This window comes from Erythrolamprus reginae, chromosome 1 (assembly GCF_031021105.1).
Source record: "Erythrolamprus reginae isolate rEryReg1 chromosome 1, rEryReg1.hap1, whole genome shotgun sequence".
Taxonomy (NCBI): domain Eukaryota; kingdom Metazoa; phylum Chordata; class Lepidosauria; order Squamata; family Dipsadidae; genus Erythrolamprus; species Erythrolamprus reginae.
The window spans coordinates 194,360,340-194,375,150 of record NC_091950.1 but is presented as its reverse complement, the minus strand read 5'-3'; the positions used below and the strand labels follow the sequence as shown (position 1 = coordinate 194,375,150).

At 39.9% G+C, this 14,811-nt stretch overlaps 1 protein-coding gene across 1 annotated transcript in view; it reads left to right on the top strand.

Moving 5' to 3' along the window:
- Positions 1-14,811, top strand: part of PDE11A (phosphodiesterase 11A) — a 188,673-nt gene that overhangs the window by 166,549 nt on the left and 7,313 nt on the right. The window contains exons 18-19 of the mRNA XM_070737453.1: positions 228-302; positions 1,032-1,115. Of these exons, the coding sequence (XP_070593554.1) occupies positions 228-302; positions 1,032-1,115 (159 nt within the window). The remainder of the gene's footprint in view (positions 1-227; positions 303-1,031; positions 1,116-14,811) is intronic.

The following is a 14,811-nucleotide window of genomic DNA, read 5'->3' as shown; positions in this document are numbered from 1 at the left end:
GTTGCAATTGCTGAATGGCAGTAAAACAATGGAAATAAAACATGCAAGAGAATAAAAGGATGCTTAATAAATTATTCAATATTGCATGTGGAGAAAGAAAGCATCAAGTAGTCATTTGTTCTTATAAGTATAAGATTATAGTTAATCTTTTTACTTAATAAACGCTTCAGTCTGGATTAACAATGAGCAATATAAACCATAATTTGATCTTTTTGTATGTGTTTTAGGTAGCTGAACTGGTAACAAGTGAGTTCTTTGAACAAGGGGACAGGGAAAGATCTGAACTGAAACTCACCCCTTCTGTAAGTTAACCACTTTGGTAATTATCTCTTGCTATAGAGTGAGCAAACATGTAGTACTGTTGTGTGATATGATGGTATGATATAATTGATATTGTAACTATATTCACTGAGTCGCCTTGAGAAGGGGGGCATAGAAATCAAATAAATAAATTCTTTCTCACTATCAGTGTTATAATAACTAAGCTTTGGATTCCATTCCGATGGGATAATTATTTGGGTTGCAAAACCCTGGACAATCACTAGATGGCAGCAGTAATTTTCTCTTCTTTATGTTGTTCTGTGCCCACAGTCTGATAGCCCTAGGGATTTTTGCAGCCCAGCTCAGATAACTTCCGCAGAAGTGGGTGAAACTGAGCACAATGGAAATTATTTCAGAGTGGAATCAGGAAGAGTTGCATAGCACTTCTCCAAAATGAATAGCAAAAATAATGCTGCATGTATTTATTTTCTCCTGTTTTCCTATGCACCGTAAATGCCAACAATGGATTGCATTTGTTTGATACTAAGGAATTAAATTGTAAAGCGGTCAAATAAATGAAACCAGAGAATAACGAATGGTTTATTTTTCATTCTAGACAAAACACAGGAAAATGTGTGTAAAGATTGATTATGGTTTTCAAAGTGTTCCGTTTATAACAATTTGATCCCAGATCCAAAATATTGGATGAAGCAGCTTCTGTAAAACACTCTAGAGTAATAAAGCATGACACATTCCTCTTCTCCGTTCAGGCTATATTTGATCGGAACAGGAAAGATGAACTGCCTCGATTACAGCTGGAATGGATTGATAGTATCTGCATGCCTCTCTATCAGGTAATTGTGTATATTGCTGGTGCAGAGTTAAAAGAAGGCCCAGGGGTTTTGCCTCTCAGCAAAAGGAGGGAGGGGGAGGAGCAGAGGGAGATGATGTAACAATTTTTGCAGCTTTTTTCCATCTTACAGACGCTATGCATTTCATTTTCCTCTCCGGAGGCATAAACTCCACTTGATGAAGCAGCAAAGGTACTTGTAATGGAGAAATCTATGCAATGAAATGAGTAAATATAGATCAGGACAAAATCAGTGCCGTCTGTCAATAAAGAAAGCAAATCAGATATGAAATCATTGTTGCCTTCTGCTCTTCCCTAGGTTTCCTTCGTCTATACCAGTGCTTCTCAAATAGTGGGGCAGGCCTCCCTGGGGTGGCGCGTAGTGATACCGGGGGGGGGGGGGGGCGTGATCCCAGGGAATGTGCTTTTTTTTTGCTGCAGGGAGAGGGGCGGCATATAAATCCAATAAATCCAATCCAATTTTTGCACTGAACAATAGTACTGTACACAGCAGAGAACCGGAGATATAGAGGGCAGATAACCATGGGAAAATATTTAAGAGGGATGAAAAGAAAGGAGGAGAGAGATGGAGATACTAAGAGAAACATAGTTAGGGGTAGTGATTTCTGACAGTCTCAAAATGGGTGAACAGTGCAGTCAGGCGGTAGGGAAAGCAAGTAGGATGCTTGGCTGCATAGCTAGAGGTATAACAAGCAGGAAGAGGGAGATTATGATCCCGCTATATAGAATGCTGGTGAGACCACATTTGGAATACTGTGTTCAGTTCTGGAGACCTCACCTACAAAAAGATATTGACAAAATTGAATGGGTCCAAAGACGGGCTACAAGAATGGTGGAAGGTCTTAAGCATAAAACGTATCAGGAAAGACTTAATGAACTTAATCTGTATAGTCTGGAGGACAGAAGGAAAAGGGGGGACATGATCGAAACATTTAAATATATTAAACGGTTAAATAAGGTCCAGGAGGGAAGTGTTTTTAATAGGAAAGTGAACACAAGAACAAGGGGACACAATCTGATGTTAGTTGAGGGAAAGATCAAAAGCAACATGAGAAAATATTATTTTCTTGAAATAGTAGTAGATCCTTGGAACAAACTTCCAGCAGACGTGGTTGTTAAATCCACAGTAACTGAATTTAAACATGCCTGGGATAAACATATATCCATCCTAAGATAAAATACAGGAAATAGTATAAGGGCAGACTAGATGGACCATGAGGTCTTTTTCTGCCTTACATGCAAATGTGGCACGAAGGCAGGTACAAGACTGCTTCGCTCCTGCACTCTCCTCCCCTTCCTCCTCTCATGACCCACTGGCCAGCTGTCGCTGAGCCAGGAGCATGCGCATGTGCAGACCCCCTGAAACGAGTGTCAAAGCTCAGGAAAGATGCACATGGGGTGGGCAGTGGCTTGCTTAAAGAAGGACACCCCATGTGTGCCCGCTCCCAGGTCAGGGTGTCAAGAGAGGAGGAGGAGGAGGGTCACCGGAGAGTGCAGGAGAAAAGCACCTCTGTACCTGCACATAAGGCAGCCTTCTCTTCCTGCCGCTTCAGGATGGAGTTCTTGGCTGAAGAGCTGCTGGGGGCAGGGGATGACATGACACGGCATTAGTGCAGGAGAGAAGCTGCATCCTGTTAAGTGGAGCGCCTTGAGCATCTTTTCCCAGAAGGGGATCTCCTCAGCCCCAGCTTAACAGACAGTGGGAGAACAGGAAGAGGAGCAGGAGGGACGCTGGATTCCCAGTCCCCTTTCCTGCCTCCTCTCTAGGCGCAAAAACGATCTGTGTTTAACCCCTTCGCTAAACCGCTGCACTTTGCTGCACTTTGGTGTTTGTTTGAGGAGGGTCTCCCTACGCGTGCCCACGTTCCCAGCTCAGCCAGAGCTGATGTGGAGGTCACAAGAAGAGAGCAGAGGAGGAGGAGAGTCACCCAAAGGGAGTGAGGAGAGAGCTACACTGTATATGTGTGTGTATGTTTGGTTTTATAATACAGTGTTCCCTCGATTTTCGTGGGGGATGCGTTCCGAGACCACCCGCGAAAGTCGAATTTCCGCGAAGTAGAGATGCGGAAGTAAATATACTATTTTTGGCTATGAACAGTATCCCAAGCCTTCCCTTAACACTTTAAACCCCTAAATTACAATTTCCCATTCCCTTAGAAACCATTTAGATTATTACTCACCATATTTATTTATTAAAGTTTATTAAAAAAATGTTTTTTAAAGGCAGACGAAAGTTTGGCAATGACATATGATGTCATCGGGTGGGGAAAAACGTGGTATAGGGGGGAAAACTGCAAAGTTTTTTAAAATTAATATTTTTGAATAACCGTGTTATAGACGTTCCGCAAAGATTGAACCCGCGAAAATCGAGGGAACACTGTAAGGGTTTTTAGTTGTTTTATTATTGGATTGTCACATGCTGTTTTTATCATTGTTGTTAGCCGCCCCGAGTCTACAGAGAGGGGCGGCATACAAATCCAATAAATTATTATTGTAATTATTATTACACACACACATATACAGAGACGGGGGAGAGAGACAGAGAAATATACACACACATACACACACAGAGTGATATATAGAGAGGGGTTGAGAGAGGGGAAGAGTGGGACAGAGACACGGGGGATGGAGATAGGGGAAGAGAGGGAGGAGGACAGAGACATAAATACAGAAAAAAGGGGGAGATGCATAGAGAATGATTTTGTGGCTGGGTAGGCGTGGTTAAGGGGTCATGTGACTGGGTGGGAGTGAGTGACATTGAGTTAGCCATGCCCACCCAGGTTTTGTGACTCCCGGTGTGTTTTTTTCCTGTGGGAAACAGCTCCAAGTGGCTCTTTGAGTGTTTAAAGTTGCCGACCCCTGTCCTAGGCCATATAGATATTTATAGACAATAATCAAACCTAAGACACAGCACACAACAAAATGCATTAAAGACAAAAAGTATGGGAAATAATTTAAAATTATTTTGATGCTTCTGATAAAATTCTGTAGATAGGACCATGATGGATACCAAATGAATGTTGTGCAGGAAAGGTTTTATAGGTAAGGATATTACTAAACTCTGGCCCATTCAGGAACAATCTATTTCATCTCAGATATTTGATATTGGAGAAGAATCAAGAAGACCTAACGTAATAATTATTTATAATATTTTGATTTTCCACAGAGTGAGGGACAAATCTACCCCTTAACTTTAGCCATCATACATCAAATTTTACAATATATTGTCTCAAATCAATTAATTGCAATCTATTAAATATCTCATGATAAAGATTTGTTATTATTTTATATAAATATTACAGTTCAATTAAAAAGAAATTAAGTTGGTGAAGAAGTTAATATGTGATGAAATAAGACAAGGAATGCTTCTTCAACCAGGAATTGTATCCTATTTGAACTAGCGTTTTTAGTCCAGGAGAGAATAGAATTATCCATGGAGATAAAGAATGTTCAGAACATTCTCTCTGGATGAGAAGGTTGGATATAACAGTTAAAGATTCAACTTTATCCAAGCAGAATTTTACTAGCAGAGATGCATCTAAATGTCTTGCCCCCCTCTGTTCATGTTGTATAGCTATTATTCCCCTTTTTATTATTACGGCATTGTCTAATGCCATACTACCCTAAGGGGTAAACAGAAAACTTGATGTCATAGTCACATACTGGGAGAGATGCTCCCTAGAATATAAAACTGAGTTTTAATTTCCAGTACAGCCACTGTACCAATGATGCATGGAGACACTGTAAATCCCATATACACATGGTTGAGAAACCCAAGTTGGAGTTTCATGCTCTATAGGTACCCCGGGCTCTGAGTCCATCTCTCTCTCCCTCCCACTCTCTCTCCCTCTCTCTCTCTATACCAGTTTATTTTTCAGTGGTAATAAATGATCTAGAAAACAAAACATAGAACATTAATGATAATAGCAGCAGGGTGTTTAGTATTTATGCAGAATTCAGCTTTTTTTCCCTTTTCTATTCCCGCTTTCCATGCCGTTGCAAAGAAGGAGCTGCATAAAACAGACATGTCTATTAGAGTTCATTTAGCTCAAACACATTGTCCTTCCCTGCGACGCTCTATTTCCTTCCACTTCCCCCCCCCCCTTTTTTTTTTATGGGCTAGAATGTTTATCGGTTAAAATTCGCCTGGTCTGTTAGGCTAGACCACCTTGTAAGATACTAACAGTACAGAGTGGCAGCAAAAACAGCAGCTCTGGATATATCTCTCTTCAAGTAGCCAGGGGCATTTGATCCTATAACGTCAGTGTAGATGGGACATGTAATATTTTTATACTTATTATCAGTTTAAATTAGAAAAGTTATATTTTAGATGAGGAGGTAGCAGCCCACTGGCAGAAATATCCCTTAGTATCCCAAATTCACTGCACCAAATTATCACCACCAGAAATACCCAAATAGACAGTGCTGTTTTGTTTCATTTTATTATATTTTACAGAAGAAGGAAAGTAAAGTAAACTCCAAAGTTATAAAAAATGTCTAGCCTTGTGTCATGAAATTATTGTTGCTTTCTGGCTTTTAGAAACATGCAGAGTATGAATTGCAATAGCCAAGCCTGCAAATGCGTACACACACATTTGAGGTTATGCATCTTTTAATGTATGCAAAGCCATATTTGAGCATGTGGATCCTCCTTAATCACATAACCTCACAGGTGAGGTAAATGTGTAAAAGACCAAGATAAAGCAGAAACTGGGGGGGTAGGGTGGGGGACTAATGAGTATGAGTATTGAGAAAGGAAGTTAAATAAAACCTGCCAGTCACTGCCATCACTTTCTGCCAATTCATCTGAAAGAACACAAGCCAATGTGTTTCAGTTGATTTTCAAGTTGTCTAATCCAGGACCCCCTTGCAGCTTCTCTATCCCTCTCTCCCTCCCTCCCTCCCTCTCTCTTTCTCTTTCATTCAAGTCCACAGAGTTGGCTTTCTCCGGGTTTCCGTCAACTAAACAATGTCGTTTGGCGGGACCCAGGGGAAGAGCCTTCTCTGTGGTGGCCCCGGCCCTCTGGAACCAACTCCCCCCAGAGATTAGAATAGCCCCCACCCTTCTTGCCTTTCGCAAGCTTCTTAAAACCCACCTCTGTCGTCAGGCATGGGGGAATTAAGATATTCTTTTCCCCTAGGCTTCCACAATTTATGTATGGTACGTTTGTATGTATGATTGGTTTTAAAATAAGGGTTTTTAGCTTCTTTAGTATTGGATTGTCGCATGTTGTTTTTACCACTATTGTCAGCCGCCCCGAGTCTACGGAGAGGGGCGGCATACAAATCCAATAAAATGAAATGAAAAAATGAAAATGAAAAGAATTGAAGGTAAGAATTGAAACACTGAGATAGGAACTGAAGAATTCCGTTTAAAAAGAACATATGAGAAATCATCTCCCTCCCCCTCCCTCTGCATTGTTATGTGCTGGTAGCAATCTTCTAACATGGAAGAATACCCAGGTCAGAGGCCAAGCATTGTGCTTCTGTCTGCGTGAGAAGATAAGCAGTTTGCTAGTGACAGCAGCAGCAGCTTGAAATTTAAGGAATCGTTTCACCTCGGTAGACAAGCCTCCAGCAGTTTGATGCACCCTTTTTGGAATCCCAGATGGGATGCTACTTTCACCAAGAATATTTTGAAGATGTCTGTGAATCATGATTACAAAGGTTAAAGAAACTGGTTCACTTTCTTCCTAGTCACCTAGGAACAGGATGTTTTTCTCGTTTTACATTGCTCCATGCAGCTCTTAAATATTGACTTCATCAAATGGCATTGATCACAATAGTTCATTTTCTTGGCCAATAGTTATCACCTTTTTGTGCCATCTAAAATCTTCATCAAACAACAGACAATGTATAATCCCATGGCTAAATAAGTTTCCTAAGTTGCTCTAGCTATTCCTAGTGAAAAGCAAAAGAAGGGAGATGTACTGTTGGAAATTAAGATGGGAGGAAGAGGCAGTTAATCCCTTAATGCAATTTCGAGTGATGTTGCAAGAACTATTTTTTTAAAGGAATAAGTGACATGTGAGATCACAAGTTTTCTCAAAGTATAACAGTTTGGTGGTTTTTTTAATAAATGTAATGGGGAGAGTGTCTGTGGGCTCTGTGTTGCCAGATCCTAAATTGTAATATATCAGCTGCCTTTTGAAGATTTTAAACAGATGTCTGGCAGGAAGTGGTGATATCAGTGGTGTCTCCTGCTGGTGGGAAACAGGCAAGGATCACAATAGAAGGAATCAGGGGATCACCATGGGTGTATCGACAAAGGTCACCATAAGCAGAACATGAAAAATGCTTTCTATTATACCATAAAGAATACCAAGAGAGTACAGAAAACCCTCCATTTTCTCCCACTGAAAGATTCTATAGGACTTAACACAAAAAACTATTTATAAAGATTGTATTTCGAACCATAATTAGTAAATGAGAAAGAAATAGCCTTACTGCCCTCAAATAACAGGAAAAAAATAGAAATGAAAAGTAAAGTATTTCTAACTAGATGAATGAGGATGGTCTAATAACAGGGTGTCATTATGATTTTCTTATCATGCAAATTACAACATTTCAGAGTTGAAATGTTCTCTGTGATATAAAAAAATTGTGCAAAAATATTGACATTTTCTCTTACTTTCCATGCAGGCTGTGCTCTTCAGGAAAAAAATGCCGCTATTCCAAAAACGTATTCTGTTTTTCTCATTGCAAACTAGAACCCGAGACTTGCATGCACACATTTTTAGCTGTATAGTAGTTCTTATTTAGTGACTACAATTGGCTCTGACGACTTGGTCGTTAGCTTCAGCCTTCCTTTGTTTTACAGTGTGTTCTGCCTGGCCTCTAGCCACCCAAGAGCAAAGTAATAAATCAAACACACAAACTTGTGACAATAAAACAAAAAGGTTTCGTTTATATAGAGGGCTCTACACCTTCCTGAATGCAAAAGCAATGCTGAGTTATTAGTCCATAAGGTCAGAGTTACTCTCTCAAGTCCACACGGTACTTTCAGGCTTGAGTGTCAGAAAGTTCACAGGAATCCAAAAACCAGAATGAAACCACGATGCATAAATGTCTCTCTCCAAAGCTCAAAGGATAAACTCCCACACAGATCACTCCAACCCTCCCTTTTTATCAAGGTTGCAGCAGCGTCATTAAGTCTTATCAGCTGTGTCCTATACGCTTGCACAGCTGCTCTTGCCTTCCTAACATTCTCCGTACCCGAGCATTCGGAATAGGGTTACTCATTAATTCTTCCCCTTCTGATTCCGAGGAACCTCTGGCTGGAAAGTTGTCTGAATCCATTCCCCTCTCTGTCTCTGCTGTCCCTTCCTGCTCCCTGTCACTCGCTGTCTCTGCTTCGGGTTTACTGTCTGACTCGTGCTGCAGCCAGACTGGTCTTCTGTAAACAAAATCAACAGCCACAGGAGCTGGCCTGAAGCCAACCACAACAGTGTCTGAAGGATACAATCCAAAACTATTCCAAAAACATGTTCTGTTTTGCTCATCACAGACTAGAACCTGAGACCTGCATGTATACATCCTTAGCTGTATAGGTAGGTCTCCAGAACTGGTCAGAACCTGCTAAAACCCACCTCTGACTGGAGGATTCTGATCAATTAATTAAAGTCACAGATCTGAGTTTGTAATTTATGGTGTGCAATTTTTAGAGAAGCACTGTACTATAGAGAAAAGCAGTTTAGGAAGAGTAGCTTGTTTAAGCAATCTCTCTGTTCTACAAGGGGAATACCTTTGCTCATTCACCAGACATGCAAAGAGATGAGATACAATCACACACCTTTTCTTTTGCAGAGTGTATGTACACAGTAAAAGTTATAAGTATTATCATTTTCAGTGGCAACTGGAGAAATATTTATTCTACAAATATTAGTATTTTCTAAAGAAAGAAGAAATGGATACGGCCATTTAATATCCGGGATTAGTTTTGTAGATTCTTTCAACAATTGTATTGTTCTATGCAAAGATGAGGATTTCTATTCTGTTCTAATATTTACATTCCAGATTCATTGAGGTGTTCCCTACGTAGTCAGTTTTGCTTGTCTCTTACATTCCAGTAGGAAGGGAAGGGGATGAAAAGAGTCAGTCTCAGGGCAAAGAAGCTTGAAATGATACCTGTAGTGTGATTGCCCTTTGGAAAAAGAAGGGGCTTCTATCAAATGGAGAGAATTCACTTATAGATGATTTGTTTTAATCCAGTATCAATTCCACTAGGTAAACCAGACCAGCAAATCAACTCCACAGGAAGCCTGAAACTACATTTTGTTGAGATTACCTATAATAACAGAATCTTGCAAGTCTGATTATGCTGTATCTCTTCCTCCTCCTTATACTCTAGTGAATCAGGGATCTGGACTTTAAAAACATTTAAGTCCCTTTTGAATAGAATAATAGAGTTGGAAGAGATCTTGGAGGTCTTCTAGTCCAATCCCCTGCTTAGTATGGAAACCTTACACCACTTCAGACCAATGTTTATCCAACATCTTGGATTAAAACTTTCCAGTGTTGGAGCATTCACAGCTTCTGGAGGCAAGTTGTTCCACTGATTAATTGTTCTGTCAGGAAATTTCTCATTAGTTCTAAGTTGCTTCTCTCTTTGACTAGCTTCCACCCATCGCTTCTTGTCCTATCCTCAGGTGCTTTGGAGAACAGTTTAACTTCCTCTTCTTTGTGGCAACCCCTGAGATATTGGAGTACTGCTATCATGTCTCCCCTGGTCCTTCTTTTCACTAGATATGCCCAGTTCCTGTAACTGTTCTTCATATGTTTTAGCCTCCAGTCCCCTCATCATCTTGGTTGCTCTTCTCTGTACTCTTTCTAGAGTCTCAACATCCGTTTTGCATCGTGGTGACCAAAACTGAATGCAGTGTTCCAGGTGTAGCCTTACCAAGGCATTATAAAGTGGTATTAACACTTAGTGTGATCTTGATTCTATCCCTCTCCTTATGCAGCCTAGAAATGTGTTGTCTTTTTTGGCAGCTGCTGCATAATGCTGGCTCATATTTAAATGGTTGTCCACTAGAAATCTAAGACACAGCAACTCTGTGACCTAGGTTGGCCTGAAAGAGAGCAACTGGCCCAAAGTCCCCCATTGAGTTTCCATGGTTGAAAGTAGTCCATGGTTGAAAGTAGCTTCTACTCCAACATTTTAACTATTATACTATGCCAAGTTCCCTTACTGTTTTGCTAGATGTAATCAAGCGCTCTAGTTAGGCCAACCAAATGTAAGGTCATGCCCCTTCCTCCTTTCTATTATTCTTCAGAAGGTATCTATGATAATGGAATATTTGGGAATGCTTCTTTTAGGGTCCCTTTTCGGGGAGTGAAGCATAAAATCCTCAAATACAACTCACCCTTCTGGAACCCGAACTGCATATCGGACATTAATACAATTGAGAGAGTCTAGAAATATTTCACAAGAAGAGTCCTCCAGTCCTCTGCTCACAACAGAATGCCTTATTCCACCAGACTTGAAATTTTGGGCTTAGAAAGCCTAGAGCTATGTCACCTTCAATCTGATTTAAATGTAGTTCATAAAATCATCTACCACAATGTCCTACCGGTCAATGAATACTTCAGCTTCAACCGCAACAACACACACGCACAGAATAGATTCAAATTCAATGTAAACCGCTTGAAACTTGACTGCAGAAAATACAACTTCAACAACAGAGTGATCAATGCATGGAATTCTCTACCTGACTCTGTGGTTTCTTCCCCAAAGCCCCAAAACTTTAACTTTAGACTGTCTAGTTGACCTCACCCCATTCCTGATAGGTCTGTAAGGGGGGGTTCCTAAGCACACCATTGTGTCTACCATCCCTGTCCTACTGTCCTATTATCCAAATTTACCTATACCTACTTTGCATTTCTTTATGTTCACATTATGACAAATAAATAAATAAAATGAAACATAGATCTGACCATGGATGGAATCTAGGAACACTTTCTTATTGTCCCAGTGCTGAAGATAGGGAAAATTCCTTAAGACAACTCAAGCTAGAATTCAGTGACACAAGATAGGGAAATATTCTAAAATAGACTGCCCATTTTCTGCTACTGTGTTAAATGGCATTACATATAGCACAGAAAGAAGTTAGCAGCAGAAGGCATTTTTTTTAAATTTTGCCTGCAATGAGCAGCCCGCAATGAATTAAATATGTATTTAAGAAATGGGGAGAAGGAAGCAAAAACAACTATCCCCCAAACCCTTCAATCTCATCACAGATGAGCCTCCATTGAGTGAGTAATAAGAAAAGTATATATATGATTGATTTTAAGCATTGTTGTTGTGTTTATAACTATATATTGTTTTATTTTATGGTGGAAAAAAATAAAAAAATGTATACCCCCCTCCAAAATAAATCTTATCACAGATTTATTTCCCGATAAAATTTGACTCAGCCTTCAAATTGATAAATGATGAAGGAATTATCACACAGGAATTAAAATGGCATGACTGGGGAGTGTGCATAACATTTCAGAAAAGAAACAAATGAAGTGGAGAAAAAGGGTAAAGGAAGAACTGGAAATTCTGGGCTTAGTAATGTGCTTTCAGAACAGAATCGGTTATATAGTACAATGTAAAGAGAGAGTCAAAGTAGAATTTAAGGAAACAATCTGAAAAATGGCCACAAAACCTATAGGTAAAACAAAGAAGGGGGGGGAAATCACTGCAAATCTGAAAGAGAAGATTAATGGATAATTTAACAGCCACTTGGATTTCAAGAAAGACAAAGAGCAAAGAGCATTGCATCAGAAAAGGGCTAGAAATGATGATGGATAGCATGCTCCCTGTAAGTGTTGAGCAAGCCAGAATCACCTTGCGTCTGGCTGGCAAATTCCCAGCAGAGGATAAATCTAAAGAACTCGGGATAAGAGACTGATATGGACTGAAGAGATTTCTAAAGATCTATTTAAGGGCCAGGTAGCAAGTATTGATTGCTGTGTGGAACAAATATCATAAGTAAATGGATGGAGTCGTGTCAGAGGCTGTTCAACTCTATGATAATCAGGGAAAGTTGCAGAGGAGATGAAAATTGAAATCCTGCAGCTGTGTCTTGCTTAAATTATTTCTGAGCTATATTATTCTGAGGTAAAATCCAAACCATTTTCTTAAAATAATTGTAGATACGAGATTATATACGAGATTATTTATGAATATTTAAATGATTTTGCCCTATGGCTGCCTAACTCTGTTAGTGGGAAAAGGTTTAAATTTATGTAAGACGCACTGGAGTATAAGATGCACCTTAGTTTTGGGGAAGAAAAATAGGGGGAGAAATCTACCTATCAGGTATTAATCTGGCTAGTATCCTAAGTCTGTTCAGCTTCAGCACATTATTTTAACCCCTGGTTAGGGCTGAAAAAGCCTTTTTCAGAGGGAGTATTAATGAAAACAAGCCTGCAAAGATTTAGGGTTAGAAAAAAACCTTCTTTGGAGGGAATGGAAAGCCAGGAAGATTGTTAGCACCTAGTTAGGGCTGAAAAAAAGAGTTTCGAAAAAGCTACATTCGAAGTATAAGACGCACCCCAATTTTCAGTCTCTTTTCAGTCTCTTTTAGGGTGGAAAAAGGTGTGTCTTATACTTTGAAAAATATAGTAAATATGCATTTAAGAAATGTTATGTTCTTTTGATGTACACTTACATAAATTTAAACAAATGTTTAAATGTAAATATATCCAGAATGCTGCAGCACATTATGTCAAGAGCACATTCTCCTCTATTAGTTTGCCTAGATTTCAAAGTCCTTGAGAGTTCTTTCCTGCCCACCATTAGTAAAACCCCATTTAATGACACAGAACTAAAATAGGTCATGCTCTATCTTTCTTTGATCTCTTTCTGCCACATTGCAAAAGCATGTTATTTAAATAGGCTTTTGTTACTTGAGTTTTAATCAGTTTATTGAAATAGGTTTCAAGAAATAAGGACTGTTTATTCTTTATTTTAATTATGTATTTTTCAACATTTGGTTTTAAATCATCATTCTTTGCTAGTTGTTAGTTTCCTGGAGCACTGTTTATAGTGGAAAATCAAGATGTATATTTAATGAGCAAATAAATAATTTGCATATTCCATTATGCTACTAGAATTTTCTCCTGAAGCATCTTGAGTGACCTTCAAAGAAAGCTTTGGAAATAGTTCAGTTAAAAACCCGTCATGTGTGAAAGATCAGGACCATACATGAAGTTCCAATTAAACTTATATATTAGTAATCATGCTTATGCACAGAAATCTACTCAATTAACAGTAGCCACTATAAGGGTAAATGGAACTCAAGAGGGGTTGGACTTAGTCTTAGTCTAGGCTAATTCCTCTTTTGACACCACCGCCAGGTTCTGCCGCTCTTTCTCCCATACTTCCTAAGCAATTTGGAATATGTGAAATAGTGAATATTAATTGAGAAAAAGACCACAGCCTCAATCCCATCCTCTCCATTTCCCAAGTGCTAATCTTAAGGAAAGTTACAAACATATAGCCAGATCTCTACAATTTGAAATCCTAATGAAGTAGTTCTAATGATGTGAAGAACAAACAGAATATCAATTACCAGGACATGGAAAATTAAAGAAGAGAATTCAGTGTAGCACTTAGATGTGAGCAATATCTTCTATGTGCTTCTTTATTCAGCTTCTTTATTCTACTTACTTTCAAAAAAATAATTTAATCAACAAATCACTAACCATAATACCATTATTACTATTTTGATTTTTTGGAACTTTCACATGCTAATACCTGTTGCCTCTTTAAAGCTTTTCTTGTCACCAAGTTCCTTCTTGTTGAGATTTTTGACCAGCAGTAAATTAAAAGTAGTTTTGAAGAAAATTTAGCAAAATTCAGAGAGTACATCTGTTACTATTGTTTGTTTGTTTGTTTGTTGATTGATTGATTGATTGATTGATTGATTGATTGGATTTGTATGCCGCCCCTCTCCGGAGACTCGGGGCGGCTAACAGCAATAATAAGGCAGCATACAATAATAATCCAATACTAAAAACAATTAAAAACCCATTATAATAAAAAGCAAACAGACATACAGACATACCATGCATAAAATTGTAAAGGCCTAGGGGGGAAAGGGTATCTCAATTCCCCCATGTCTGGCGGCAGAGGTGGGTTTTAAGTAGCTTACGAAAGGCAAGGAGAGTGGGGGCAATTCTAATCTCTGGGGGGAGCTGGTTCCAAAGGGCCGGGGCCACCACAGAGAAGGATCTTCCCCTGGGTCCCGCCAAGCGGCATTGTTTAGTTGACGGGACCCGCAGAAGACCTACTCTGTGGGACCTAACTGGTCGCTGGTCACTATACAGTGATCCCTCTATTATCGCGAGGGTTCCGTTCCAAGACCCCTCGCGATAATTGATTTTTCGGGATGTAGGGTTGCGGAAGTAAAAACACCATCTGCGCATGTGCACCCTTTTTTCTATGGCCGCGCATGCGTAGATGGTGGAGTTTGCGTGGGCGGCGGGGTTCCTTCGTCGGCCTAGCAGCTGATCTGCTCGGCAGCGCAGCAGCAGTGAGGAGCCGAAGATCCGGGTTTCCCCTTTCCGTGGGCAGCGGGGAAACCCGGATCTTCGGCTCCTCGCTGCTGCTGCAGCAAGGAACCTTCCCTGGGTCTTCCCCCGCCGCCCACGGAAAGGGGAAACCCGGATCTTCGGCTCCTCGCTTC